Below are 25,026 nucleotides of genomic sequence, written 5' to 3'. Positions count from 1 at the left end.
CAAAGAGGGACTCGTAACGTTGTTTAAATGGGTCTCTATCGAAGCAAACGCGCGCACAACAATTAGAAATTGTGATCCTAAGATTTCGCGCTTTATTTTTTTTCATCGTTCGCAGAGCGAATATGTGTCGGGCTACTACGTCCAGCAGCGACCATGGAGTCCGACCAAGAGACGGGGCCCCATATCGTCGGACTTCAAGACACCCGGTCCGGGGGCCTTCACTATCCCGTCAACCATAGGTGAGACACCTTGAACTTGAACTTCACTTGAACACAACGCACAAACAAAACACGTTTGAACAAAAGACACGCTGACGTTCAGGCTGCACATAAAAAAGCCACTGACGGGCTCGGAATGGTCTGCAACATTACATGGCGGCAGGGTACAGTAAAACAAGCACAACGCAAGAACAGCCTATTTACAATAAAAGCGTAAAGCACAGTCCTAGTACATGACGTAAAAGAAAGGAAGAAAAATTTAGACAATGTTGTTGGTAAACTTTCGGCATGATTAACACTTACTGTCGGCCAAACACGAAATTTGAGAGAAAAAAAAAAGATAAACAGCATTTCTGCGAACTCTGGGCCTCGAATTCAAAGTTTCAGTAAGGAGTAGTCTTTGCTACTTACAAAGTGCTCCATCAGAAGCCCCATGCCTTACAAGAGCAGAAATTCCCATTCGTCGCGAAATCGGCCCTCTCCCCTAAACTTTCGTGACCTACGCTGCAATAACATTACAATGGATTTAAATGTAAGAAGCTACACGTATATAAAATAGCTATAGTTTAATAATGCTATTCAAGTAATGGGGTATCAGTTAACGTATCATTTCGTTACTATAATTTCTCCATCTTCAATATACGACAACGTTAGGGCTGTATTTCCGACCATTGGTCTTGCTAAGATTAAGCTAGTACACCAAAAAATCAGTTCAATTTGTATTACTTCGTTATGACAAATATTTATCTTCGTCTTCTGACCTTCTATTGCCATGTTTAACCCTCCTCCATGAGGGCCTCTATGCAGAATGCCTGAAGTATATGGAGATATTTTCAAACTCGGAACGTTACTTCTGAATTGGTTATGTCAAATCCAGTATCAAACCCAATACATTAAGTCAAGTCAGACATTGCATAATCCAATACTTTTGCAGACATGTTTAAAATACGATACTTGTCCCAATGCCGTTGAATGCTTGAATTCTGTCCCCGAAGAGGGCGTGCGTTGCCACCTAGACCCCATTTTAGTTGTTACTGATGATTTCACCTCGTCAGTCATCAGTAGGTCAAAATAAATAACAAATATAGGAATACATAAATAAATAAATAAATAAATAAACAAATAAATAAAACTGACCACGGCCTTCATTACGATCTCAGCCCAAAGGTTCAAATTGTTCTTATCAAACTGAAAATGGGGCCACAGGCTTGAACAGTGAGCAGAATAACACTGCTTCATTAGCGCACGAACCTTGCAATTTTTATATGTATTTTTTATTGATACTTACTGCTATCCCGCGATACTGGAACGTTGTAATAGTGGGTACATAATAGCAGCACAAAAAATGTTTTGGCAGAACACAGCGCATACGAAGCTATCAACCATCGGCCCGCCTAGGCTCGGTACTTATCGCAGGTCGCTTTCAAGATGGGGTCCGTGCAGCCGCACCCAGTTGCGCCATACATAGACGCCGCCGGAGTAGAACGCCTCCGGTGCCTTGCGCGCGCGTGGTAGACGACGCGGTTCCTCCTCGCCTTCCTTCCTTGCGCGCGCGATATTGAGCCACCATCGTCGGCTCACCCTCGCACGCTTTAACTCGCACTTATAACAGAATACGGCGCGCGGCCACGGTGTTATCGCACTTCGACCGTTATACGGAATATCACGGTGATGCCGGCGCCGACGGCGGAAATGCACCTTGAGAGTCCATATAATTGGCTAACGCAATAAAGGGCTCCCTACAGCGCCGTGCTCCCATGTGAATACGCAACTTATGATGTGACACTATCGTAGCGACGTCGCGTATGCCCGAGCCCGTTCGTACAGTACATAGGATATTCCGTCGATAGAGTTCTTCTCAACACTGTTCCCTAAACTTTGCAGGGGACAGGGCAAGCACCAATGTCACGAAAGGTCAAAAGGCTCCGTCCTTCACCTTTGGAACCAAGTAAGTCGCTTCCTTCGGATGCTGGTATAACTTTGCGACACCCATCTGTAATTGAATGATTTTCTTTTGTATTTAATGCAAGTCAAATGGTATATACAGCCTTATCTGCACTCCCGTACCGTTGGGTGAATTTCTATACATGCTCTCACGGAAACAACGTGGAATTAAGGAAGCATGCTGATGCTGACTATTCATGTGCACTTGATGAAGAAGGAGCCAAGTATTGCAACAGCATCAGTGCACTCTGCGCACAGCATAGCGAATCCGGTGCAGTGGTGCTCACGGTGAGAGTTTTTGCATCAGACAACGCGGAGAGGTGCTTTGTGACCGCTATTTGTAGGAACGCGAAGCTTTGTTAAGTATTCAGTCAAGTGGTGTGAGACCTCTGTATATGAACTTTATTTCTTATTTATTCTTTCCTGTTTACAGAATGATTAAAATTCTGAAAAAGTAAGCCACCGAATGACCCAGTTATTTGAAACATGAAACATCCATTCAAGTTGAATTAGGAAATGTCAAGGCGAAGGAAAATGACACAAAGCAGAAGTGAAATTAATCGGACGAACAAAACTTCACTTAGGGTGTACGTATGCAGGCTATGGGCTTGGGATATATGTAGTTTGTTATAGCACAGGCATAGTCAGAGAGCGATATATGGGCAATACGCGAACGTCTAATAACAGCGCACATCGCCAGCACATTTCATCGTTCACTGCACGAAAGAAACAAAACGAAAGAAAAATTGTGCAGAAATCAATTATTACCAATGTAGGCAAATTACCGAACACATCCAGAAAGCTGTTTGCTTTATTATAGGAATGATGCGTTTGAAGGCGTGCATTTGTTACAGTGAAGATATTTAATATAACGCTTGTTATTTCATTGCGTGATTGCGTAGAGAACAGCGCCGTTAACCAGCAAATCTGTAGCGGTAGTATATCGTGTTAAACCTCGTGAAACCAGACACACAACGCAAAAATGGGGACGTGGATAAGCGTAGGCGTCTTGTTTGTAACTAGAGACAACCAGGTCGCATACCCTACTGTTGTACTATAAGTGCACAGCATTTTCACCTTCGAGAGCTGTAATAGTTAGCGTTAAAAGTACCTTTCACAAAGCGCAGTATACATCACGTTCCTAAGGATATTACGTGTGAGAAGTTGGCAATGCATTCCGCCAACAAAAACAGAAAAGGTTACTGTAACTTTTGTATTACCACTTCCCTTCTTTCCGACTCTCACTCCATATCTTATAACCCGGAAGGCTCTCCTACGACGGCGCTGATGTTGCTCCAATCCCCAGTGCGTCTGCTGCCTTCCTCGCAATCAAACTTGGGCGCAGGAAGTCTCTCTCCAGAGACTTCGGGCTGCGGCGGTCCTCACCCATTCCGTACCTTGGGCCTGGGGCACAGCACCTGAGCACCTCGGTGAAGTGCTCCGCCACCGCGTCTGCAGTGGTTGCTCATCAGTTGCTGTGGCTTGTGCCCACGCATTTACATAACCTGTTATGTATGCGTGTACTTGCGGTCTGCGCACTCGTCTGTGGAACTGTGAACTTTTTTTCTGCGTGTTCTAGGACAATTCGAAGCAACTGTGTTTGCATACGCGTTATTCTATTGAGGTATAAATAAACACAGCTCTTATTGTCGCCGTTTGCTGGCGATGTGATAGTGTACATATCTTTGTGGGTACCTAAACGTATGTGCAGAACTTTCTGTTCATGCTGTCTGAAGTTTATTTTGCGATACATTTGTGCCACATTTTGTCACATATATTGTGAGAATACTTTTTGGTATCCACCACCGCACAACTCCCTTAGCAGAGAGGACTCTGTCGCGTGGAGGCAGCTACAAACGGGCTCGTACCCGAACCTAAACGTACTCAGCAAAATGTATCCCACACAATCGACCAAGAAGGTCTGATTCTGCGAGCACAACTGGCAGCAGCATCCAGCGGAGCCCTGGACTAAGGGCAACCGACTGTTGTGCTAGAAGATGGACGAAGCCATCTGAAGACCGCAGAAGACCAGCGAATCTAGAGCTAATAAAGTTTTTCACTCACTCACTCACACTCTTTGCCAAGCGATGGCTGAGTACCTGGGGCTACATAAAGGTGGCAACCTATCTTATTACATCATGTAAACAATAAAAAAGATAGAAAAAAATACACATATGAACGTACACGAAGGGAAATTACATATTCACGACGGGTCGTTATTCAAGAACCCTGCATTAGGTCACAACCTACTAGGAAGTGGCGAAGGGATGTGGCAGCGTTATCACCATCTAATAGCCAATCAAACAGTGAAATTGAAACATTGTGATCCACCCAAGAGTATAACATAATAAGCAACTGGCACGAAGCTCTATGGTACTCTCGGGTGGATGAGAACTTTATTGTCCTTTCAGGAATCATTCTCCATTATGCGTTTCAGAGGATGTAGATGTCTCTCTTTTTAAGATTCTTCGCCTTTGCGTAAACTTCTTTTTTCTGATGGAATATGAAGTTATTCGGTGTTGTATTCATTGTTTTAAGGTATATTCTTCAAATTCTCATTAGAATCTAAAAGAAAGTAACACCATTTCCACACCTACACCAGGAAAGCATCCATGATGAGTTCTGCCACATCACGGCCGCTTAATTTATTTCATCTGTCCCAAGTACTTCGAGGAGATAATGGTTGCCGAAACAGAATGTATTGCCAACTAACAGACGTATAACTATAACTTCACACTCACGAGATTTCTGCAAAGCATACTGAGCGATTGCTAGACTTACATCGACATACACATAGGAACAGTTGAGCTAGTTAATAGGCATTCACGTTATAAAGTTAGGCGTGCAGAGATGGATACAGGAAGAGAGAAACGTACAACATATAGTAGACTTATTTTTTGTGAAACTACTATGATTAAAAGGGGATGAAATGCCATCGATATCATAGAGTAGGATTCTTTAACATGCTGCATGGCTGTAGGACTCGCCTGAATTCACTTGTACAATTAAAATAACGCCTTTACGAAGGGATTCTCACTCGTTTTGTTCATTAGGTCCCGTTAACTTATCATTTTTGATAATACTGAACAGAGCACGGTGCCATTTAACACCATTAAATAAAGATGGGAAATGAGCAAAACTATTTTAGCCGTAAAATCAGATTGACGCGGAGAAGCAGGAAGAAGAAAAAGAGAGCAAAAGGCTGGGAGGTGTGTATCACTGGCTACCCTCTGCTGGAAAAAGGGGCATCTTACACAGAGGAGTTGCACCATACATCACTAGGCTCGACTGATAACTGCAACGTCCTCAACCTGAAAGCTCCACGAGATTACAAACTCAAAACGTTCTTTACATTTTAGCTTTGACGGGCATAGATATAGTTCTAAGAAAAGCCCACAGTGTGTGTAGGCTTTCTTCGCGAGGATACTTTTTAAGACACTTGTCGCGTCAGGAATCGACAAGTTTCGCTACAAGTGTAGGCAAGTGTCCGTTGCGATGGCACATCAACAAGTCTCACGATGACGCTTGTGTCGTTTTCCTACTCGCCCATAAAACATTTCCAGCGTTTCAAGAGGCACCATAGAACAAACAAAATCCGACGGAAAAGGAAGGACACTGGGAGAGACTGTACCAGCGCTTCAAGTGGAAAAGAAACTACGCAGAGGAGCACAGAGAAAATGCAACAGGTTGGGAAGGACGCGGACTGTTGTCCTGTCGTCTTTTCTCTGTGCTTCTACCGTGTTTCTTGTTCCCCCGAAGAACTATAGAAATGTCAGAGACGTCGAAGTTTCGACTAGCGCAAATTTCAGCAAAGAGTTCCCACTGTCCCCGCTGTTCCCACTGTCCCTGTGCACACACTACTTTCACATGCTCAGCGATCGCGTGTGATCGCAGGCCGGAGGAGAAGCGCGACCTCTTCGTCCCGGGTCCCGGCACGTACAACATCGCGGGCCTCTCCGAGAAGGGCAAGGAGACCGTGTCGGCGCCCACCATGGCGCCCAAACTCCGCGAGCCCGAGGGCTTCAAGACGCCGGCGCCGGGGGCCTACAACCCGGAGAAGGCCGAGCAGTGCGTGCTCAGCGCCTCGCCCATGTACACCTTCGGCACCAAGATCAGGGACCCGAAGCCCGCCGACATACCCGGTGAGCACACGCCACGCGTCTCGCTGTAGACGCGTCGCGGTCACGTCGCTGTTGTCGCTACGCTGCTGCTACAAGTGTGCACGCGCACTGTGGCACGGGGAGCCAGTGCAGCCTTTCGTATACTTTCACGAACACTTCGAGGGGATATGCTATACAGTGTCAGATACCGTCTTTGCCAAACGATTGCAGGTTACAAATCCTGAGTGAGTTGGCAACAGATCCTGGGTGAGTTGCTACAGTGCACGTGTGCTGGTCAGACCGGTGGCGCGTTCCTGCACTGAAACGGTGGTGCATGTGTTATACGTGTGTGTGCTTGCGTGAATGCGTGTGTATTGGTGTGTGCGAGAATGCGTTTTCTGCTTGTGTGCGTGGTGGAGAGAATCATTCATAAAGAAACTCGAATTTTCTCTTCACCCGAATTTTCGAAGGCGAGAATCGTTCCCGTATCGATTCGGTCCCAAGTAAGGCTTTGAGGTGGTCCATCCCTGTAGGAATGAAGCCAACTCGAAACCCGCAAATTTGCTGCTGGGAGATGTATAGCGCGGCAAAGCTTTCACGCACATTACAAGGCTCCGAAAATGGCGAATTCGTTGTTTTTTGTATCGCAGTGCATGATTCTTGGACAGCACTCAATATGTCAAGTCAGCACGTACATTTTTGGATGGAATTATTGCTATGTGACATCCAAAATCAAGAAAGGGGCTGACAGATGTAATAGCACCCTGTGGTATAAAGGTTATAAACATGGATAAGGTGCTTCAGAAAGGCTGGTCGAGGCACCTTATCCCTGTTTATAACCTTTATACCACAGTGTGCTATGTGACATGTAGTGCATAGAAGCACGCAAAAAAATAAAGGACCAACAGTCTGCAGTTGAGGGTTAAACGCGACAGCCACTGTGCCGCAACCTTGTAAGCCTATATGGAAAGTGGCTTCATCATTGCGATCCGTCATCGGGCTCCGCGTGCCCTCTGTGGGATACTTCTGCAGTGCAAATGCGGCAGTTCCCGATTATGATGGCACCTATTTACTGCTGTTCTCAACTATTTCCATACGACGGGGCTGCGCCGCCCCGAATACTGCGTGTCTAATTTCAGGCTTATTGTTCGAGCCGGAAGGAGTGAATTGATTGACATTTCACTCGAACCTGCGCTTCCTTTGTGGAGCTCCCTGTTAGTGTGAGCCTGTTGCTGGTCACTGCTGCACATATATAATTCTTTTCTTGTGTATGTGGGGTACAGCCCCAGCGAGTCCTTACGACCCGATTCACAAATGCACTCGAAATCTACACATTCAGTTGCGCTTTGTCATGAACTTGTTTATTTCGACTGTAATCCCGTCGACAACTGTACGTTTTCATGCGTAAGAGTTGACGAGGTAAGTGTTTTGATGACTACCAGAATTAATTATTCAGCGCTGCATTCGCTAGAAAAAATACAACGTAGAGTATAGTTCTGTGGAGCCATCGTAGTGAACCTTGGTAAAGGCACTTTGGTTTGCAAGCCTCAACTGTTCTTCTGTGTTCTTCTGAATACTCTGTTGGCCTTTCGTGCTACACTTAATTATTTATTATTTCTTGAGTACTGAGCCAGTGCTGCATCAAGCCAAAAATCTTGTGACCTTCTGACTCATGCACATACAGCCAACCGCATGAGTTTTCGGAGCACAGAATTTGTTCCGTTTTCTGTCACTGCACCTGGAATTTAGGAGTACAGCGCGATCTTCGTTCGGGGAGGTCATTATACTTCTCCCTTGCGTTGAGGTTATTTTTCCCGCAAAAGAAGAAAACAGTTTTCATCAATCGTGAATCCAGGCCTACGAAAATTTTTGTGGACTGCGGTATGCATTGACCAGGTGACTGGGACGTGAAACATATTAGAAACCTGGCTGTCGCAGCGCCACCTGTGATGACCGGGAAAAACCCGCTTGCGGACAACCGAACACGTGCCTTTTTCGCGCGCCCGGCTTCCCGCACTTTCGGTCTTCCGGATAGATGGCGCGCAAACCTTGCGGGCGGACGCGGAATGCACAGCGCGCCAACGAAAACAAACGGGCATCCATACGCAAGTTTTGTCAACATGGAGATATCCGTCCAGGCTGACCCGCGTAAACGTTTTTGTTGTCTCGACCCTGGCAGTACTCGACTGAGTATGCGGCCATATTGCCGACGTTATATGTAGCGAGCCAATCGTGCCTATTCCAGGGTCGTGTATTGTTAAAGATATTTTCTCTCTGATTCTATTCACTTTGCATTGTGCGTCCTGCGAATTGGCCGATCTCCGTTACGAGAGCTTCGCGGCTTCGGGAGGAGTCAGTGACGAAGCTCAAAGACGATTGGAAAATAAAAATTGTCGAAGTCCTGGTCTTTTGCGCCTTGCCTTTTCTAATTAAAGGGCGTATTAGACAACACGGCCATTTATTTTGTGTGGGTACGTGTGTGATTGGTCATTGCTGTCACTTTCTCATTTACGCAGCTGGGAATGCGCGTGTCTTTGCTATGTATTTTATGACGCCGAAATGGAATAAACAGTTCTGAATAACGCATATCTGCTCTTTTCTTTCTTGTGTGTGTGTGGTGTCTTTCCAGGCGTTTCTGTAACTATGAATATATATATATATATATATATATATATATATATATATATATGTATAATTAAGAACTAAGTGGTGAGAAAGTTATTTTTCATCTGAAGAACTTTTTGCACGACACAAAGGCGGACTTAGCCAGAGTTCGTTTCAATTAGAATAACATTATTTATGAGAATTGGCGTGGATAATCGTTCATTTGTATTTTGCCAGTGGTTGCCACCACCAACGGGCAAGAATTGCTATGCGACCAATTAATAGATTCCTTGACTTGCTTGATTACTGGCAGAAAGAAATTAAACTGCGTACATCACGTACGTCCATTTGCTCATGAGCGCGTTTATGATATTTTTATAATACACGCGTATATACCTGAGGCTGAATGGTAATTGGATGGAACCATTTGAAGAAGGGAACTATGCTCGCGTTGCCTATAGTGCGACAAATTGCCTTCAAGCCTTCAAAATGAACCCCTTTCATTTCTTGCAGAAACCATATGACATCGTAACTGTTCGAGTTAGCCGTTAAGAATTGCTGGCTGGAACTTTGTTGCACAACGTTACCCCCTTCACTGCTGCCATCTTACTCGTATGATACACGTTTGTTTGCTAACGAATTGAGTACTTTGTGAGCAATATTTTTGAGATGTACGTCTCATCTATTGCCGTTGTGAACTGATAATTTTTTGTATTGCGTATTCTGTTATTTCGATATGTGTTCGTATAGATATGACATCAGTCTTTGAGAAAGCACTGTTGATTGCAGAACGTTGCTTGAGCGAGGCACCCAACTTTCTCTCGTGGCGACTCGGCGGCGCGAACGAGACTCGAAACGTCGTGCGCGAATGGCTGCGAGAACGGCGCTCGATTAACGCGCGCGGCGCTGTTTCAGAGGCCGACCGCCCAAGCCAAGAAGAAACTCAACGCCGCCCGCAGCTCGTGCACCGCAACAGGCGAGCGCCCCGCTACTCCTTCGGCCTCAAACTTAAGAGCCTCTTCCGACCCAACGACAACCCTGGTAAACACACGGCGCATGCGCGTCTTGCGCCTTGCCAGCCACCCAACCCTGCACCAGCTCGCCGCTTGTTGCACCACGCTCCCCCGCTACGTGGCGAAACCTTGCTGCACTTTTTTTTTACATTTAGGACAACGCAAGCACTCGAGAAGCGAACACTTGTAGCCCACGTAAAGGCACTTGGAAATCTCTTCCTTCCCAACGAAGAACTTAACACATGGAAAATGACGTGTTCGTGTGGTCTTTCTAGCCCCGACAACACCGAATTCTGCACTCGCCGCTTGTTGCACCACGCATCCCGCTATATCAGAAAGTGTTGCTTCACTGTTAATGCAATTTGCGTTCTTAGCCTACCTCGGCCACGTTTTGTCTGTCTATCCAGCCTCTTTAGGCCACTCTCTCTTCAATAAAAAAGATGTGTCAAAATTTCGGCGGGGCTGGGTGGATTCGCACCCGCGCCACACCGATTCCTCAAACAACTAGGCTGACGCTTAAGCGCTGCGCGGATTATTCCCGTGGGCCGCGAGGCAGTAATTCTCGGTGTTAGGACACACCGTCGAGCCACCGGCGCAATCTCGGCGGTCACTTTAATGGAGGGAGACTTCGTGCACTCGCCGCCAGATGGCGTAGCGTGTTCAGAAAGAAGCGCGAGGGAGGAGCTAAGGTGGCAGCACGCGGCTCATAGATGACGCAAGATGCGATTTGGCGGTGGCAGTACGGTCTCTCTATTCATTGCACAAATTCTAATTGCAATAACATCAACAGTGATCGTGAGATGGGTTCTCCCAGAATTTTCTTTTACAGCGCAGCTCTAGGCGCCCGGTCCTGCGGAGGGTGAAGCGGAACTATGTGGCAAAAAGCGGAGAAGGGTATGGCGAAAGCATGAGAAGAAAATCGTAGTGCCGCGCAAGACGGGCTGTGCGGCGACGATGTGCACGAGATGGCTCCAGACTAGCGCGAGTCGTTTGTATGGAAACAAAGCGCTGCATGAGCGGAGGTCTGCACGTCTGCGTCGGTTGCGGTGAATCACGCCCACGCGTTATCCACGCATGATCTCCCGATTAGCGAAGCAGTCGCGCCACACTTCGTTCCATTTGCAACGTGCCGCACCAGACAGATTGTCTGCGCCAGCCAATATATTGAGAAATGAAAACACGTGTACAGCTGCTCTCAAATTTTTAGCATTAGGGAGTATCGGAATCGTCGGTGAATTTTTTTTTTACTTCTACGAGAAACCAAGCATAGAAGAGAGGAAAAAGACGTAGAGATAAAGAAAGGCAGGGAGGTTTTTACTCATGGTGGAACCCGGTTGGCTACCCTACGCGCAGAGAAAGGGAGAACGAAAGATAAGTAGGGAGAAGGAAAGTCAGAGCGTGCACATGGGTGGCGGATGCTCACTCACGTACAGTCACAATCGTACAGCTCAGTTGCCTTCAGGAAGGGCATTAGCGCTTTGGCTGCCTTATTGCATCATGCTTCTACACTTTTATTCGCCTGAATCCACCAACTCCCGATTGTATTCATTGGACTCTGCCTTGCGACTACGCCTGTCATCAGAAATCTTCTATCGTGAAACTAGTGTGACACTTACTAACGCTGATTGAATTCGTCATCAACAGCGTCCTGATGCCATACCTTAAGAGTTCGCGAATAACTTAGTCATCTCCTCATTCCCAACGAAGAACCTGGTAAACAAACGGTAAATGTCGTATTGTTCTGATCCCTCCCCGCCAACGAACTGTAATGTCTTCGCTCTTTGCACCCTGCACCCTGCTATCGTGACGCCTCGCAGCACTTTCACCTTTGCGTGGAAACAAGCACTGGAAAAAAACGCAACAATCGAAACCTGCGTGAAGCAAAAAAACAAAATGTTTTGCACTCCTCACTACCACCAGCGACAACATGAAAGACAAACGTGCACACTGGTGTAATTTTTCACGAGCTTGGCATGTCACCATTTGCCGCTTGTCACGTCGCGCACTGCACTGACAGAAGCATGTCGCCATTGTTGTTGACTGCATTTGTTTGAGAAAGAAGTCACTGAAGCAAACTACTCGCAGCTATGTTCACATAACTGTGGTATGTAAAGTTCACACGTGCTTCATCTTTTAAATATATTTCGCATCTTGCCCCCTTCAGGAATAATTGCGTGTTTTCAAAGCTACCGCATTTCTCTGCTTCACGTAAGAGAGACATTTCCCCTCTTGATTATGCAGCATCAACTCCAATACATTATAATGTGAAAAAAAGCTATAAAATGCGTGTGCACGAAGAGCTCAGTTTATTAATGCTCTAATTTAATGAGAACACGTGTTCGCTCACAGTGAAGTTGCGGCTGCTCATAATCATTTAACTTAAGGTTACTCAGCTAAGCCTCGCGCAGTGTAATGAAGTTATCGCGCTGACGTAATGCCACAGAACTTAAAGTTTGTTGAAATAGTGTTATCTCCTTCAATTATACTGACATACAGGTTTCGAAGACAATTCGTAAAATAAAATATTTACGTTACCACAATAGGTAACAACCGAACCGACGAGATATAGCTGAAACGACGGTTGATGCGGCAGTACACCAGGAAAAAATACAGTGCCTTGAAAGACGATAGATAGATGCACTGTACAATATAGCTGTAATGTAGATAATTTGCTATGGCATTTGCGTTAGGAACATATCACCAACTTGATTTGCCAGAAGAGAGGCAGAATGGCGCTCAACTGGTTGGACCTTCTCTTTGCTCAAGCAGGGCTATATACGTAACCCAGCAGGGCACAAGAATGATGGTTTCGCGCACGATGATGCAGTCAGATGCACTTCTGAAATTTAGCGTCTTAAAACAGCGCCGCAATCGGTGGCTACACGATTGCAGCTCCAGGTGTTTACGACATCGACAAGGGAGACTCGGTGGTCTACCCGAAATCGCCGAGCTTCTCGATGCGCCGACGACTCCGCGGCCCTAGTCCCGAAGAACTGCCAGGTCAGTGCTTGCATTGAGAAATGCACATGAAATTAAAAAAATAAAAATAATTTAGTTGGTAGAAGCTCTGGTGATCGGGAGCGTTTGGGAACCTTCAGAACTATGTACGAGCTAGCCTTCGTACTGAGAGAATTTAAGTGGTTTACAAGCAGCTGTGCTGGCCTGTCTCCACTACGCACACATCGAAATTCATAGTAAACAAAAAGAAAAACGTCACGCAAGGAGCCAGAAACTTTTTTTGGATGGCGCAAGAGGTGCCTTGAGAATCATTTCGCTAAAGGGCGCAAACTAAGGCCAAAGGGAGCGGAACACGAAAGCAGCTAATGAGCAGGAATTTTCCGAGCTTTAAGATCAATGCACAATAATAAACTAGGGTAGCTTATACCCCTCAAGTTGCTAGCTTCTGAACGCTCCCACGCAGGTACAAGACTCACAATAAGAATGATGGACGTAATTTTTTTATTCTATTGCTTCGTGTATATGCGCCGTGAGGCACCTCCTATGGGCTGCTTTCAGCCACAGTTGACGTGTGCGTTCGAGAACAAACGTGCTGAAAATAATTATTTTTGTTTCACTGGCGGATTGACCGATTGATTGATATACCAGTAAAAATGGCATAACAAATTGAAAATGTTAAGGACAGTTTTCTAACGAATGAGGAAGCATGGGGTGCCTGTGTTGCTGTATTCCACCTCCTTGTGAATAAAGACCAGAAAAAAGCCAACCGTACCATGTATCCGAAATCGCTGAGCTACCCGATACGCCGAAGGGGGATGCTTCGTGATCCAGAAATTTTTCAATACCCCGGTTAGTGCGCGTCTGAGGACGCTTGTTACATGACTTAAGATGAGCGACAGTAAAAAGTTTATGTAAAGTTCCAATTTTATAGCTCCTGGAGATTGCGAAACATCAAAGGCAGAGAGTATCACCTTTTTGAAGTCATCAGAGTTTGCCTTTACCTGCAATCTGAAGGAGCTAAAGCAAGAAGGACTGGAATTATGGGACCTGTACAAAAATCCCAAGCTAGGTATTTCTTGAGAATGTTCGGACGGAACTAAAGCACGCTCATGAAGACGTACTTTTTACATGCCTTGGAAAACTCGTCCTGGTGAATTTCTCCTGCCAGGTCCTGGATCGTACGAAAGTAGAAAAGTGTACGACAGCTCTCGCACCAGACCACCGGAGTATTCCTTCGGCAGGCGCTTGAAGGAATCGAAAACAGAAGACTTCCCTGGTTCGTGAGAAATTTTGTCACCGGTTGACTTCGGCACCTTTGGTACTACGCACTGCGCACTCCTGCACCTTGGTAATTTTGAAATTCGTTGATCCGCACTGAGGCACTTGCACGAAGTGAGCTAAATAAGGCATCTGAAACGTACCTAAAAGGCTGCTTTCGTTTAGTTCTCTGATTTTCTTGACGTTGCACATAGGTGTTATGCTGCAGAAAAGAAAAAAAGAATTGCAGTCTTAGTGGAATAACTGACATTGAAATATAGCTAAGGAGAATCGATTTGGAGTAAGCTAGAAAAACGAGATAAGACAGAAAAAAAACGAAGTAGCTGTGCCCATTCTGTGGCAATGAGCCCTGCCTCCAGCGAAAGACATGAAAGAGGAGATAATTGCCCAATTTAGTTAGAAATTTGGGCCAACCATGAGCACACATTCGAGACTGTAAGATGGCCATGAAACTTCAAGTTTCGTTAATATCACTAGAGACCGGTGCCACGGACGTTCAGGTACACCATTGGAATGATGCCTGGAACATGGGTTTGTCTAATTTTCGTGATGGTGACTTTCGAAGTTCTTGAGGCAGTGTCCATTACGCTTTGCCTTCTTAAAGAAGAAATAATATTTTTCTAAACGCTTCAATGCAGTACGTTCCTGCTTACATGCAAACTTACTGCTAATTGCTGCATTTATACCGCAATAATTTATCGCGACTGACCAATTTTTAAATACAAAAAGCCGTTTTATGCTAGAACGAAAAAGTTTATATCCATTTACTACCCATCATTAAATGATGGTTGAACCGGCATACTTGCAGCACAGAAAGAAAATAGTTCCAGCGTTCCTTCCAGTAATTTTTGCAATAACTGTCATATTAACTATGCTTCACACCCCAGTTTCATGGTGTGTGACAGCTAAACGGTTATTGAAGTTTTGTCAAGGACTCGGGTCTTATCTTCCACACGTGCCGACCACGCAGCACCTGGGGCTTACGACATAACCCGAGCTGATGGTGCTGTGTACACCAGATCGCAAGAGCGCACGATGGCGCACAGACTGATGGAAAGGCCACCAGACAGCGCTGAGTTTCCGGGTTCGTTCAATGCGCATTCTTCGCCCCCGCACTCGCAACGGCCATTTTCAGTGACGCAAAGCGTACATGTTCAGCTCCAGGAGACTACGACGCCTCCAAGGCAGACTCGGCAGTCTTCTCGCGAGCCCCACAGTTCAGCCTGGCCGAGAGGCTTGAACGCGAGGCTGCGGAGTCGATCGACTTTCCCGGTTTGTGGATTGGTTTTGACAATTTTATTTTTGCCCTTGTGGCTGTGTGCACAACGCGAACGCTCGCAGGCCCAACGGACTACGACTTAAGCAAAGGAAAGATTATGGCGGCTTCTCGGGCCCCGCAGTACAGCTTCGGGCTTAAGATCAAAGACAAGCCTCCGGATTCACTGAAGTTCCCAGGTGCGTCATCACCTCAGGGTGTTTGATTTGTCTTGGTCGTGTGAAAGCGCACGTTTTGCTAACGAATCAAGTAGGGGAATAAAGCTAATTTTCAAACAGCGTCACACCGAATTCCAACCAGTTCTGCCGAGTATTACATTTGCTGACGAACAAGCGTGACGAAGCCCACTGATATAAGGGTTACTGCCGATTTTTGTTATGCACATGAAACGCACATCATACTTTGTTCAATGATGATATAGCTGGATTGGAATTTAAAAACGCAATGTACAACCACTTTACGTTGCCGTTTCTTGTGTGCTTATCAACCAAATAAGAAATATTGAGCCACATAGTACGAAGTTTAAAGCGATATAACTAGACCGCATGATCTTCGTGCCGCTGACATGCCAAAGTGAAGATACAATGAATCATTCAATCTTCCTATAGCATTCAAACGTACCACATGCAAGTTATCTCCACAGAAGCGTTGTATGCAAGCACGTATGCCATTTTCAGGTCCAGGAGAGTATAATCCGGACAAAGCGGACCGGGTGGTGCGCACTAGGTCGCCAGAGTACCACATAGGGTCAAAGTTAAAAGAAAAGCCGCCCGAACACTTTGACTACCCCGGTTAGTATACAATCGACACGAATTCACGTTATTCACGTGTTTTATGTCGTGCAAGTTCTGACGTCCCTTTTGTAGGGCCAAGCGAGTACCACTCAGAAAGGGCTGACCACGTGACCAGAAGCCGCTCTCCGCAGCACAGAATCGCTGTCAAAATAGCAGACAGGCCGCCGGAATCTCTGCACTACCCGGGTCAGTCGAAACACCGTGGTTGAGAGTCGCTGTGCACCACCAAAACTTTATTTTTTGGTCTACTAATGTTCATTACGTCTCTGAATTGAATAACGCCCTCAGGCCCTGGTGAATACGATGTTGACAAAGCGGATCACGTGACAAGGAGTCGGTCGCCACAACACCGCATTGGAGCCAAGTTAAAAGACAAGCCTCCCGAGTCTCTGAAATACCCGGGTCAGTTACATTTAATAACTGTTCGAACGAACGTGCGTTGCCTTTATATTTGTGTTGCCATTCACGTTCGTTATTGACAATAAGTAAACAATCCCTTTAGGTCCGGGCGAATACAATGCTGACAGAGCAGACCACGTGACTAGAAGCCGTTCACCGCAGCACTGCTTTGGAATCAAGATAAGAGACAAGTCCCCAGAGTCTTTGCAGTATCCTGGTCAGTGACGATTATCAAATTCTGTAAAGAAACGTGCGCGGTATTCTTTAGCATCATTGTTAGAAAAAGGTGGAATGCTATCCTTAGGGCCTGGCAAATACGATGCCGATAAAGCAGACCACGTGACGAGAAGCCGCTCCCCGCAACACCAGATTGCCTGCAAGTTAAAAGAAAGATCACCCGAGTCGCTTGACTTCCCCGGTCGGTCACTTTCGATTACTTTGCATCCATCCATTATTTCGTACTTTTAATTGACTACCTTCTTGCCACTTATTACTGAAGTACGGCGACATCCTTAGGTCCAGGGGAATACAATGTGGACAGAGCGGACCACGTGACAAGAAGTCGGTCGCCACAGTACAGAATCGGCGTCAAAATCATAGACAAGCCACCAGAGTCTCTAGACTATCCAGGTCAGTTGCTTTTAATGAATTGCGAGAATTGAAGTACTTTTCTTGCTATGGAATACCCTTGTTCATCATCGCTAAATTGAAATCACGCTCCCAGGACCTGGTGAATACAATGTCGAGAGAGCAGATCACGTGACGAGAAGTCGCTCACCGCAACACCACATAGGCGTGAAGCTTAAAGACAGGCCCCTGGAATCTCTTGATTATCCGGGTCAGTGCCTAAGTTACTTAGTTCTATTTAGAGCACCAATGTTTGCTCGATTCATATTACTTTTCATCACCGCGCAGTAGCGCTAAAAATGCACTCGCGACTGCGTTTTCAGGGCCAGGAAAATACTTTGTGGACAAAGCGGACCACATGACTAGAAGTCGCTCACCACAACACAAGATTGGAGTCAAGCTTAAACTCAAGCCACCGGAGTCTCTGGGATATCCGGGTTTGTCGCGTTTAATTATTTAGAACTTGCTCTGTTTATTATTGTTTCATGTATAGTCTCTTGTTGCTGCTGACCCCGGCTAAAGTGGGATTTTATCTCTAGGCCCAGGGAAATACGATGTGGAAAGAGCAGACCACGCGACAAGAACTCGTTCTCCGCAACACAGGATTGGCGCGAAGCTGAAAGAAAAGTCACCGGAATATCTGCATTATCCTGGTTGGTCCCGATTAAAATGATGAAATTTGCGTTAATTTCGCTGTCGGCCTCTATTGAAACCCGATCACAGATGAATAATGCAAACAAAATCAAAAACATAGGTCCGGGAGAATACAACGTGGACAGAGCAGACCCCGTTACGAGAAATCGACCGCCAGAGCCCCACATTGGCGTCAAGCTAAAGGATAGGCCACCAGAATCTGTGCAGTATCCTGGTGTGTTGGTACATTTCTTGTTTTTGCCCATACTAAAAGAATTCCCTATGAAATTGAAATTATTAGGCTTTATTTTTATAATAAATACCGACGTTCTTAGGTCCCGGTGAATACAACGTGGCTAGAGCAAATGATGTCACAAGAAGCCGATCCCCCCAGCACCGAATCGGAATCAAGCTAAAGGACAGGTCACCGGAATCGCACCATTTCCCTGGTTAGTTGCATTTGCACAAGAACCATTTTCCTTCGACGATAAAACCCCTATTTCTTCACTTTCACATGCCGCGGTGTACTCAGTCGTTACTGTCATACCATGCTAAATACAAGTCGACATGTTTAGGCCCAGGGGAATACGACGTGGATACAGCAAATGACGTCACAAGAAGTCGATCCCCCCAGCACCGAATCGGAATCAAGCTAACGGACAGGTCACCAGAATCACACGATTTCCCCGGTTAGTTGCATTTGCATAAGACCCTTTTCCTTCAATGATAAAACCATATTCCTTCACTTTCGCTTATCGATGTGCTGAGTCGTAACTGTCATGCTGTGCTAAATGCAAGCCGATATGGTTAGGCCCAGGAGAATTCAATGTCGATAAAGCTGATCGTGCCACAAGAACCTCCTCACCTCAGCGTCTCATTGAAGTCAAACTGAAGGACAGAGCACCGGAATCAGTCGAGTATCTGGTCTGTCATATTCCATCATAAACGTCAAGACAGCATTTTATACTGCCGCTGCATTACTCCTCTGCGTTAAATTTATGATAAGATAACGTTATAATCAGGTAGAATATCCAACTTAGGAGAGATCCTTTTACTAGAAGGCGCTCGCTGGCCCACTCTGTTTACTCAAATTCAAATAAAACTACACTATAAAATTGAAGGGTACGCTTGTTCGTCAAAATAAGCCTTCCATTTAACTCTGAAGATTTCTTGCAAAAGCTTGTACAATACTGACCAATTTCTTCTATTCCTACAAATTCTTGCATATTATATTCAGTTTCTTAAGATATATGTTACATGTTCGATTTATCTCTTATATGCACCCAAATTATTATTGAAAGACATATGCTCTGAAAAAGAGGAGTATGTGTAAGGTTCATCCGTAAAGCCCATGTGCTAGGTTCGAGCGCAGTTACCCGAGCAGATGATAACGAAAGGAACCGAAGACTTCGACGAACGCGCTCAAATGCCGAAACTCTAGCGCACACGCACGCCGAGAGTGGCTGGTCTCAGACGAGAGAAGAAGGAGCCTGAGCCATTACTGTTCTTCCTTAGCGATGTCGGCAAAAACAACTTGGGCGAGTTCAGCTCGGGCTGGGTAGTTGACGGGTTAATAACTTACTTCTTGCAGCCCTTCATGCCCTACCTTTACCGACTGGTGTTGACACTCGACGACTTTCTTAGGTCCCGCGGAGTACAATGTAGAGAAGGCAGACCGTGTTGCAAGAAGCCGCTCTCCACAGTACCGCACTGCTTTCAAGCTAAAAGACAAACGGCCGACATAGGAAAACTATCCTGGTCTGTCGCATTGGCTGTTTTGAATTTCCTGCACGGTTCCTATAAGTTATTTTTTTCTTTACGTTGGCGCAAAGACTAGGAGTAACTTTCGCAGGTGCAGGATACTACAATCGGGGCTCAGTGGGCTGCGTAAGAAGACGTATAGGACACCGCTTTACAAAATAGGAATCAAGATACTAAATAGGGATCAAGCTGAACAATAAACTGCCAGACCTGCTGGACTAGCCATGTCTACGCCGTAAGTTTTTTGCGTAAGACAGACTCTACTGTACACGTATGGTGGATTTTGTTTTACTACTTTGCTAATGGCACGGAATTCGAGTGACGCATTCAAGTCCGGGAAAATGCGGTGTGTAAAAGGCGGAGAGCTTTACAAGGCACTCGCCGCAGCAATTGAAAGACATCACGTATAAGCACAGGGTACCAAAATTGATAGACTTTCCTCCTAATTGGTAGCGGCAGCTCGTGCTCTCATGTAAAGTTTGGCCATGCGTGTGTTTTTTTGCATTATTACTTTATTTATCGACGCTGACACCGAAATCATAGCCATAAGACCAGGTCAATAGGATGTGGATAAGGCGGATGAAGTGGTACAGATTAGATCAGTCTAGGATCACCTAGGCATTCAACTGAAGAATAAACCGCAGGATTCATTGGAATTCCTAGGTTAGTGGCGCGTAACCATCTCTGCTGGCGTTAAAAGAAGCTGATGATTGTTAATTTTAGGTCCCGGGCATTAGCAGGTCAGGAAGGCCAATCTTGGGACCCGTGAAAGACCTTCGCAATACAGCATCAGCACCAAGTTAAGAGAAAAAAAGGCGGATTCATTTGTTTATCCTGCTTAGTGGAGTTCATTTGGTTAATGTGACGGAGTACGTTCAACGACTTTTCTGTTTCCTCTTCAGGTTTAGGAGCATACAACGCTGAAAAAGCAGATTATGTTGTCTACAGTCACTCTCTTGAGCACAGGATCGGCATCAGATTAAAAGAAAGGGAACCAGACTCATTCGATTATCCTGGTTAGTCGAACTAGAACCTAATGAAAGAGCTAATTAAAAGAATATGTTGCTCTCTCTATAGGTCCAGGAGTGCACAACGTCGAAAAAGCGGACTAGGTCTTGCGTACTCGCTTTCCTGTGCACCAGATTGGCATTAAATTATGAGAAAGGCCAGAACATTTTGATTACCCTGGTCAGTTGGTATCACTTGCCTGTAGGGAAACACGACTCTCACCGAATGTATTGCTGTTTCCTCAGGTCCTGGAGCATACAACATCGAAAAGGCAGACCTAGTTGTCGGCACTCATTTTCCTGAGCCCACATTCGGCGTCAGGTTAGGCGAAAGAAAGCCGGACTCATTGGATTACCCTGGTCAGTTCATCTTACAAACTTGGCTATAGTGAAGCAGGACATTCACTGACTCTGTTGCTGTGTATTTAGGTCCTGGAGAGTACAACATAGAAAGAGCCGATAGAGTTGCACGCAGCCACTCACCAGAGTATAAAATCGGGACCAAGTTAAAGGAGAGGACACCGGATTCATTGGATTACCCTGGTCAGTCCATATCACAGGGCTATAGTGAAGCAGGGTATTCACTGTCTCTGTTGTTGTGCATTTAGGTCCTGGAGAGTACAACATAGAAAGAGCCGATAGAGTTGCACGCAGCCACTCTCCAGAGTATAAAATCGGGACCAAGTTAAAGGAGAGGAGACTGGATTCATTGGATTATCCTGGTCAGTCCATCTTACAAACTTGACTATAGTGAAGCATGGCATTCACTGACTCTATTGCTCTGTCTTTAGGTCCTGGAGAGTACAACATAGAAAGAGCTGATCGAGTGGCACGCAGTCACTCTCCAGAGTATAAAATTGGTGTCAAGTTAAAGGAGATGAGACCGGATTCATTGGACTACCCTGGTCAGTTCATTTTACAAACTTGGCTATAGTGAAGCAAGACATTCACTGACTCTGTTGTTGTGTATTTAGGTCCTGGAGAGTACAACATAGAAAGAGCCGATAGAGTTGCACGAAGCCACTCTCCAGAGTATAAAATCGGTGCCAAGTTAAAAGAGAGGAGACTGGATTCATTGGATTACCCTGGTCAGTTCATCTTACAAGGCTATAGTGAAGCAGGGCATTCAATGTCTCTGTTGTTGTGCCTTTAGGTCCTGGAGAGTACAACATAGAAAGAGCCGATAGAGTTGCACGAAGCCACTCTCCAGAATATAAAATCGGCGCCAAGTTAAAGGAGAGGACACCGGATTCATTGGATTACCCTGGTCAGTCCATATAGCAAGGCTATAGTGAAGCAGGGCATTCACTGTCTCTGTTGTTGTGCCTTTAGGTCCTGGAGAGTACAACATTGAAAGAGCCGATAGAGTTGCACGCAGCCACTCTCCAGAGTATAAAATCGGGACCAAGTTAAAGGAAAGGAGACTGGATTCATTGGATTATCCTGGTCAGTCCATCTTACAAACTTGACTGTAGTGAAGCAGGGCATTCACTGACTCTATTGCTCGGTCTTTAGGTCCTGGAGAGTACAACATAGAAAGAGCTGATCAAGTGGCACGCAGTCACTCTCCAGAGTATAAAATTGGTGTCAAGTTAAAGGAGATGAGACCGGATTCATTGTACTACCCTGGTCAGTTCATTTTACAAACTTGGCTATAGTGAAGCAGGACATTCACTGACTCTGTTGTGTATTTAGGTCCTGGAGAGTACAACATAGAAAGAGCCGATAGAGTTGTACGAAGCCATTCTCCAGAGTATAAAATCGGTGCCAAGTTAAAAGAAAGAAGACCAGACTCTTTGGATTATCCTGGTCAGTTAAATTTATTAGGTTTTCTTGAACTAGAATTCTCACTGAATTTGACGCTGCCTTGTTAGGTCCTGCAAAATACAACGTCGACCGAGCGGACGGAATTGTGCGCAGCCACTCTCCTGAGCACAGCATCGGTGTGAAATTAAAAGAAAGAAGGCCGGACTCCTTTGATTATCCTGGTCAGTAGGTGTAATAAGCTAGTCTGAAATGCAGTGTTGAAGTTTGCTGCTGTGTCCCCAGGTCCTGCCGAGTACTGCGTTGAAAAGGCTGACCGGATGGTGCGAAGCCATTCCCCTGAACACATCTTCGGCATCAGATTGAAAGAAATGCCTCCAGATTCATTGGAATTTCCTGGTTAGTAAGCGACAAACAATTATATGGCGTTCATGAATAGCTTAATGTGCTATATACTATAGCACACGTGCCTTAGAAAGCACCCTGCCTTTTGAAAAAAAGGAAGGAAGCATATGACGTAGATAGAGTCGACTCTTTCACAGGTGCCAGTTTTCCAACCGCCATATACGAGTAAGCCACAATATGTTTCGGAAACAAATGTCACGATATGATCATTTACCGCCCACTCGATTGCTGTCATCAGGAAATGAATTTGTGGAGCAATGTAAGTTGTGGACCAAAATTAATGTACATTTCTTTCGAGCACTCCAGGAAAACATGGAAAGATTGGTTAGAAGCATTTCCTCGTCGAAAAATTTTCCTCGTGCAGTGCCGCGTCTTTCTGGAAGAAGCACGCGTTTTGTCTCGGAAATATTTTGCTCTCGTTATTTGAACCATTGACAAAGTTGGTGCTATGCACAACGACTGTTTTAAACAGTATTTGTATAAACCAAGTTTTTTTTTTTTTTGTTCTTGCAACGGTGCTCTAATTACGAGCTAGGGGGTAGGCTACTCGTAAACCTTGCTGAACTGTGAGAAAATGGTTTCTCTGAGACTGGAAAAGCTGCGTGAGCGTATCGAGATCACAAAAACGTTCTTAAGCCCTTCAGGAAAGCACTGTCAAATCAGCGTCTTCCTTATGGTAGCTCCTTGCGACTACGACATTTCCAAAGGGGACAAGGTTGTGTATGGCTCTACGCCCCGGTATACGATAGGTGTTAAGCTTACTCAGCCAGCGCCAGATTATATTAGCTTCACAGGTAGGGTTCTGACACCTCTTGCTGCGGGCACGAACCGCGACTCATGTCAATCGTCGCTTCACCCTTGAACAGCCCCTGGAGACTACAACATTTCAAGAAGCGAAGGCACGCTTTATCCTGGGTCTCCTAAATTTAGCCTAGGAATGAAATTGAAGGACAAGCCCCCGGACAACATCGACTTTCCTGGTTCGTTCAGCTTTAGTATCTATTGTTTATTATGTAATCTAAGTTTTCTTCTTGCAGTGTTGTAAAATGTGCGTATTAAGGTTTTGCAGAGCGTCACATATAGACAACATAGCGCTAAATTGTCCGTAGCAAAAATTTCAGATGAACGCCACTGACCCTCAAGGCTCAACGTAACTGCTGTGGAATAGCGCTACGTCAACATTTCATCCTCAACAACTAAAAGCAACTACTGTGGCATCCTGTACGTGTCACATAATTTTGTAGAACGTCGTCGCAATGGAGGTTCCTCAGTGGATACTGAAAAAAATTCAGACTGCGTAGCGTTGGCTGTTCCATGCAGTGCGACATGATAAGCATGGTGGCCTATTCATCTGCATATGACACATAGAAATAAAGCTCATCACAACGTGCACGTAAAGTCAACTTCATAATAGCAACGAATTTATCATGTTAAGCACCGAAAAAAAAATTACGGAAAAATAGATTTTTTTCAATGCGCACCGTAAGACAGAAAACGCTGTTCCTAACGATTTTACAAAGTCCAACTAGCAAAATGTTATTATGCAGCGTGTGGCTATATGGAACGCGAGAATTCGGGTATACTTATTGGGGCATCTTTATGCTATTGAAGTGTGCACCTCAGAATGAAGGTGAGAACTCTTACTTATCTTTGTCCTGCTGTTTAGCGCCGTCGGACTACAGCCCTGGCAGAGGCGTAAGCTTCGTGAAGGCGAGGTCCCCGAAATTCACATTCGGCTTCAGGCTAAGACCTTCTAAGCCATACAGCTACGGTTTCCCAGGTTGGTGAGCTCCATACTGGCACTGTTTTGTCTCAGATGCTCGTTGCACTGACGACACGCAACCACTGCTTCCATCTAGCGCCATGCAGTTACCATGCCTCTCGGTCAGCTAGGATTGTCTATAGTTCTATGCCACAATTCAGTTTCGGCAAACGGCTGCCTGAAGGTTCACCGGAAAGGCACTGCTTTCCAGGTAGGCTAAAAACCAAGTCACGTATGACCCTGTCATTTATTAACAGCTTACAAGACGCGAAACATAACGTTACTGGAGTACAAAAACTGAAGTCTCGTAGAAAGATATCAAGCGTTACATATAACGATCGTCCCGTATCACGTGTCTCCTTGGTCGTCCTGCGTTTTGTTAGCAAACCATGTCACACAGGGTGACAGACAGTTCCTGCCACTCTGTGTTGCTGAACAGAAATGCATATAAGTGCGAGTAACATTTTTCTTTAAGAGGTGTAA

General features: G+C 45.4%; 1 protein-coding gene across 5 annotated transcripts in view; it reads left to right on the top strand.

Annotated features, from left to right (window-relative positions):
* Nucleotides 1-25,026, top strand: part of LOC126545058 (uncharacterized) — an 86,313-nt gene that overhangs the window by 44,374 nt on the left and 16,913 nt on the right. For 4 of the 5 annotated variants that reach the window (XM_072285064.1, XM_072285067.1, XM_072285065.1 and 1 more), the window contains exons 2-35: nucleotides 116-239; nucleotides 2,103-2,166; nucleotides 6,057-6,304; nucleotides 9,782-9,907; nucleotides 12,772-12,879; nucleotides 14,006-14,113; nucleotides 15,086-15,199; nucleotides 15,274-15,387; nucleotides 15,457-15,570; nucleotides 16,069-16,182; nucleotides 16,258-16,371; nucleotides 16,474-16,587; nucleotides 16,688-16,801; nucleotides 16,889-17,002; nucleotides 17,101-17,214; nucleotides 17,309-17,422; nucleotides 17,535-17,648; nucleotides 17,751-17,864; nucleotides 17,966-18,079; nucleotides 18,180-18,293; nucleotides 18,420-18,533; nucleotides 20,859-20,972; nucleotides 21,042-21,155; nucleotides 21,221-21,334; nucleotides 21,404-21,517; nucleotides 21,587-21,700; nucleotides 21,766-21,879; nucleotides 21,945-22,058; nucleotides 22,128-22,241; nucleotides 22,308-22,421; nucleotides 22,487-22,600; nucleotides 22,662-22,775; nucleotides 23,648-23,761; nucleotides 24,448-24,561. In XM_072285064.1, coding sequence (XP_072141165.1) covers nucleotides 116-239; nucleotides 2,103-2,166; nucleotides 6,057-6,304; nucleotides 9,782-9,907; nucleotides 12,772-12,879; nucleotides 14,006-14,113; nucleotides 15,086-15,199; nucleotides 15,274-15,387; nucleotides 15,457-15,570; nucleotides 16,069-16,182; nucleotides 16,258-16,371; nucleotides 16,474-16,587; nucleotides 16,688-16,801; nucleotides 16,889-17,002; nucleotides 17,101-17,214; nucleotides 17,309-17,422; nucleotides 17,535-17,648; nucleotides 17,751-17,864; nucleotides 17,966-18,079; nucleotides 18,180-18,293; nucleotides 18,420-18,533; nucleotides 20,859-20,972; nucleotides 21,042-21,155; nucleotides 21,221-21,334; nucleotides 21,404-21,517; nucleotides 21,587-21,700; nucleotides 21,766-21,879; nucleotides 21,945-22,058; nucleotides 22,128-22,241; nucleotides 22,308-22,421; nucleotides 22,487-22,600; nucleotides 22,662-22,775; nucleotides 23,648-23,761; nucleotides 24,448-24,561 — 3,970 coding nt within the window. The remainder of the gene's footprint in view (nucleotides 1-115; nucleotides 240-2,102; nucleotides 2,167-6,056; nucleotides 6,305-9,781; nucleotides 9,908-12,771; nucleotides 12,880-14,005; nucleotides 14,114-15,085; nucleotides 15,200-15,273; nucleotides 15,388-15,456; nucleotides 15,571-16,068; nucleotides 16,183-16,257; nucleotides 16,372-16,473; nucleotides 16,588-16,687; nucleotides 16,802-16,888; nucleotides 17,003-17,100; nucleotides 17,215-17,308; nucleotides 17,423-17,534; nucleotides 17,649-17,750; nucleotides 17,865-17,965; nucleotides 18,080-18,179; nucleotides 18,294-18,419; nucleotides 18,534-20,858; nucleotides 20,973-21,041; nucleotides 21,156-21,220; nucleotides 21,335-21,403; nucleotides 21,518-21,586; nucleotides 21,701-21,765; nucleotides 21,880-21,944; nucleotides 22,059-22,127; nucleotides 22,242-22,307; nucleotides 22,422-22,486; nucleotides 22,601-22,661; nucleotides 22,776-23,647; nucleotides 23,762-24,447; nucleotides 24,562-25,026) is intronic. The other variant, XM_072285066.1, reaches the window with a different exon arrangement.

This window comes from Dermacentor andersoni, chromosome 10 (assembly GCF_023375885.2).
Source record: "Dermacentor andersoni chromosome 10, qqDerAnde1_hic_scaffold, whole genome shotgun sequence".
Classification (NCBI taxonomy): Eukaryota; Metazoa; Arthropoda; class Arachnida; order Ixodida; family Ixodidae; genus Dermacentor; species Dermacentor andersoni.
Note: the sequence above shows the minus strand (reverse complement) of the source record. Positions and strands in the feature narration are given on the sequence as shown.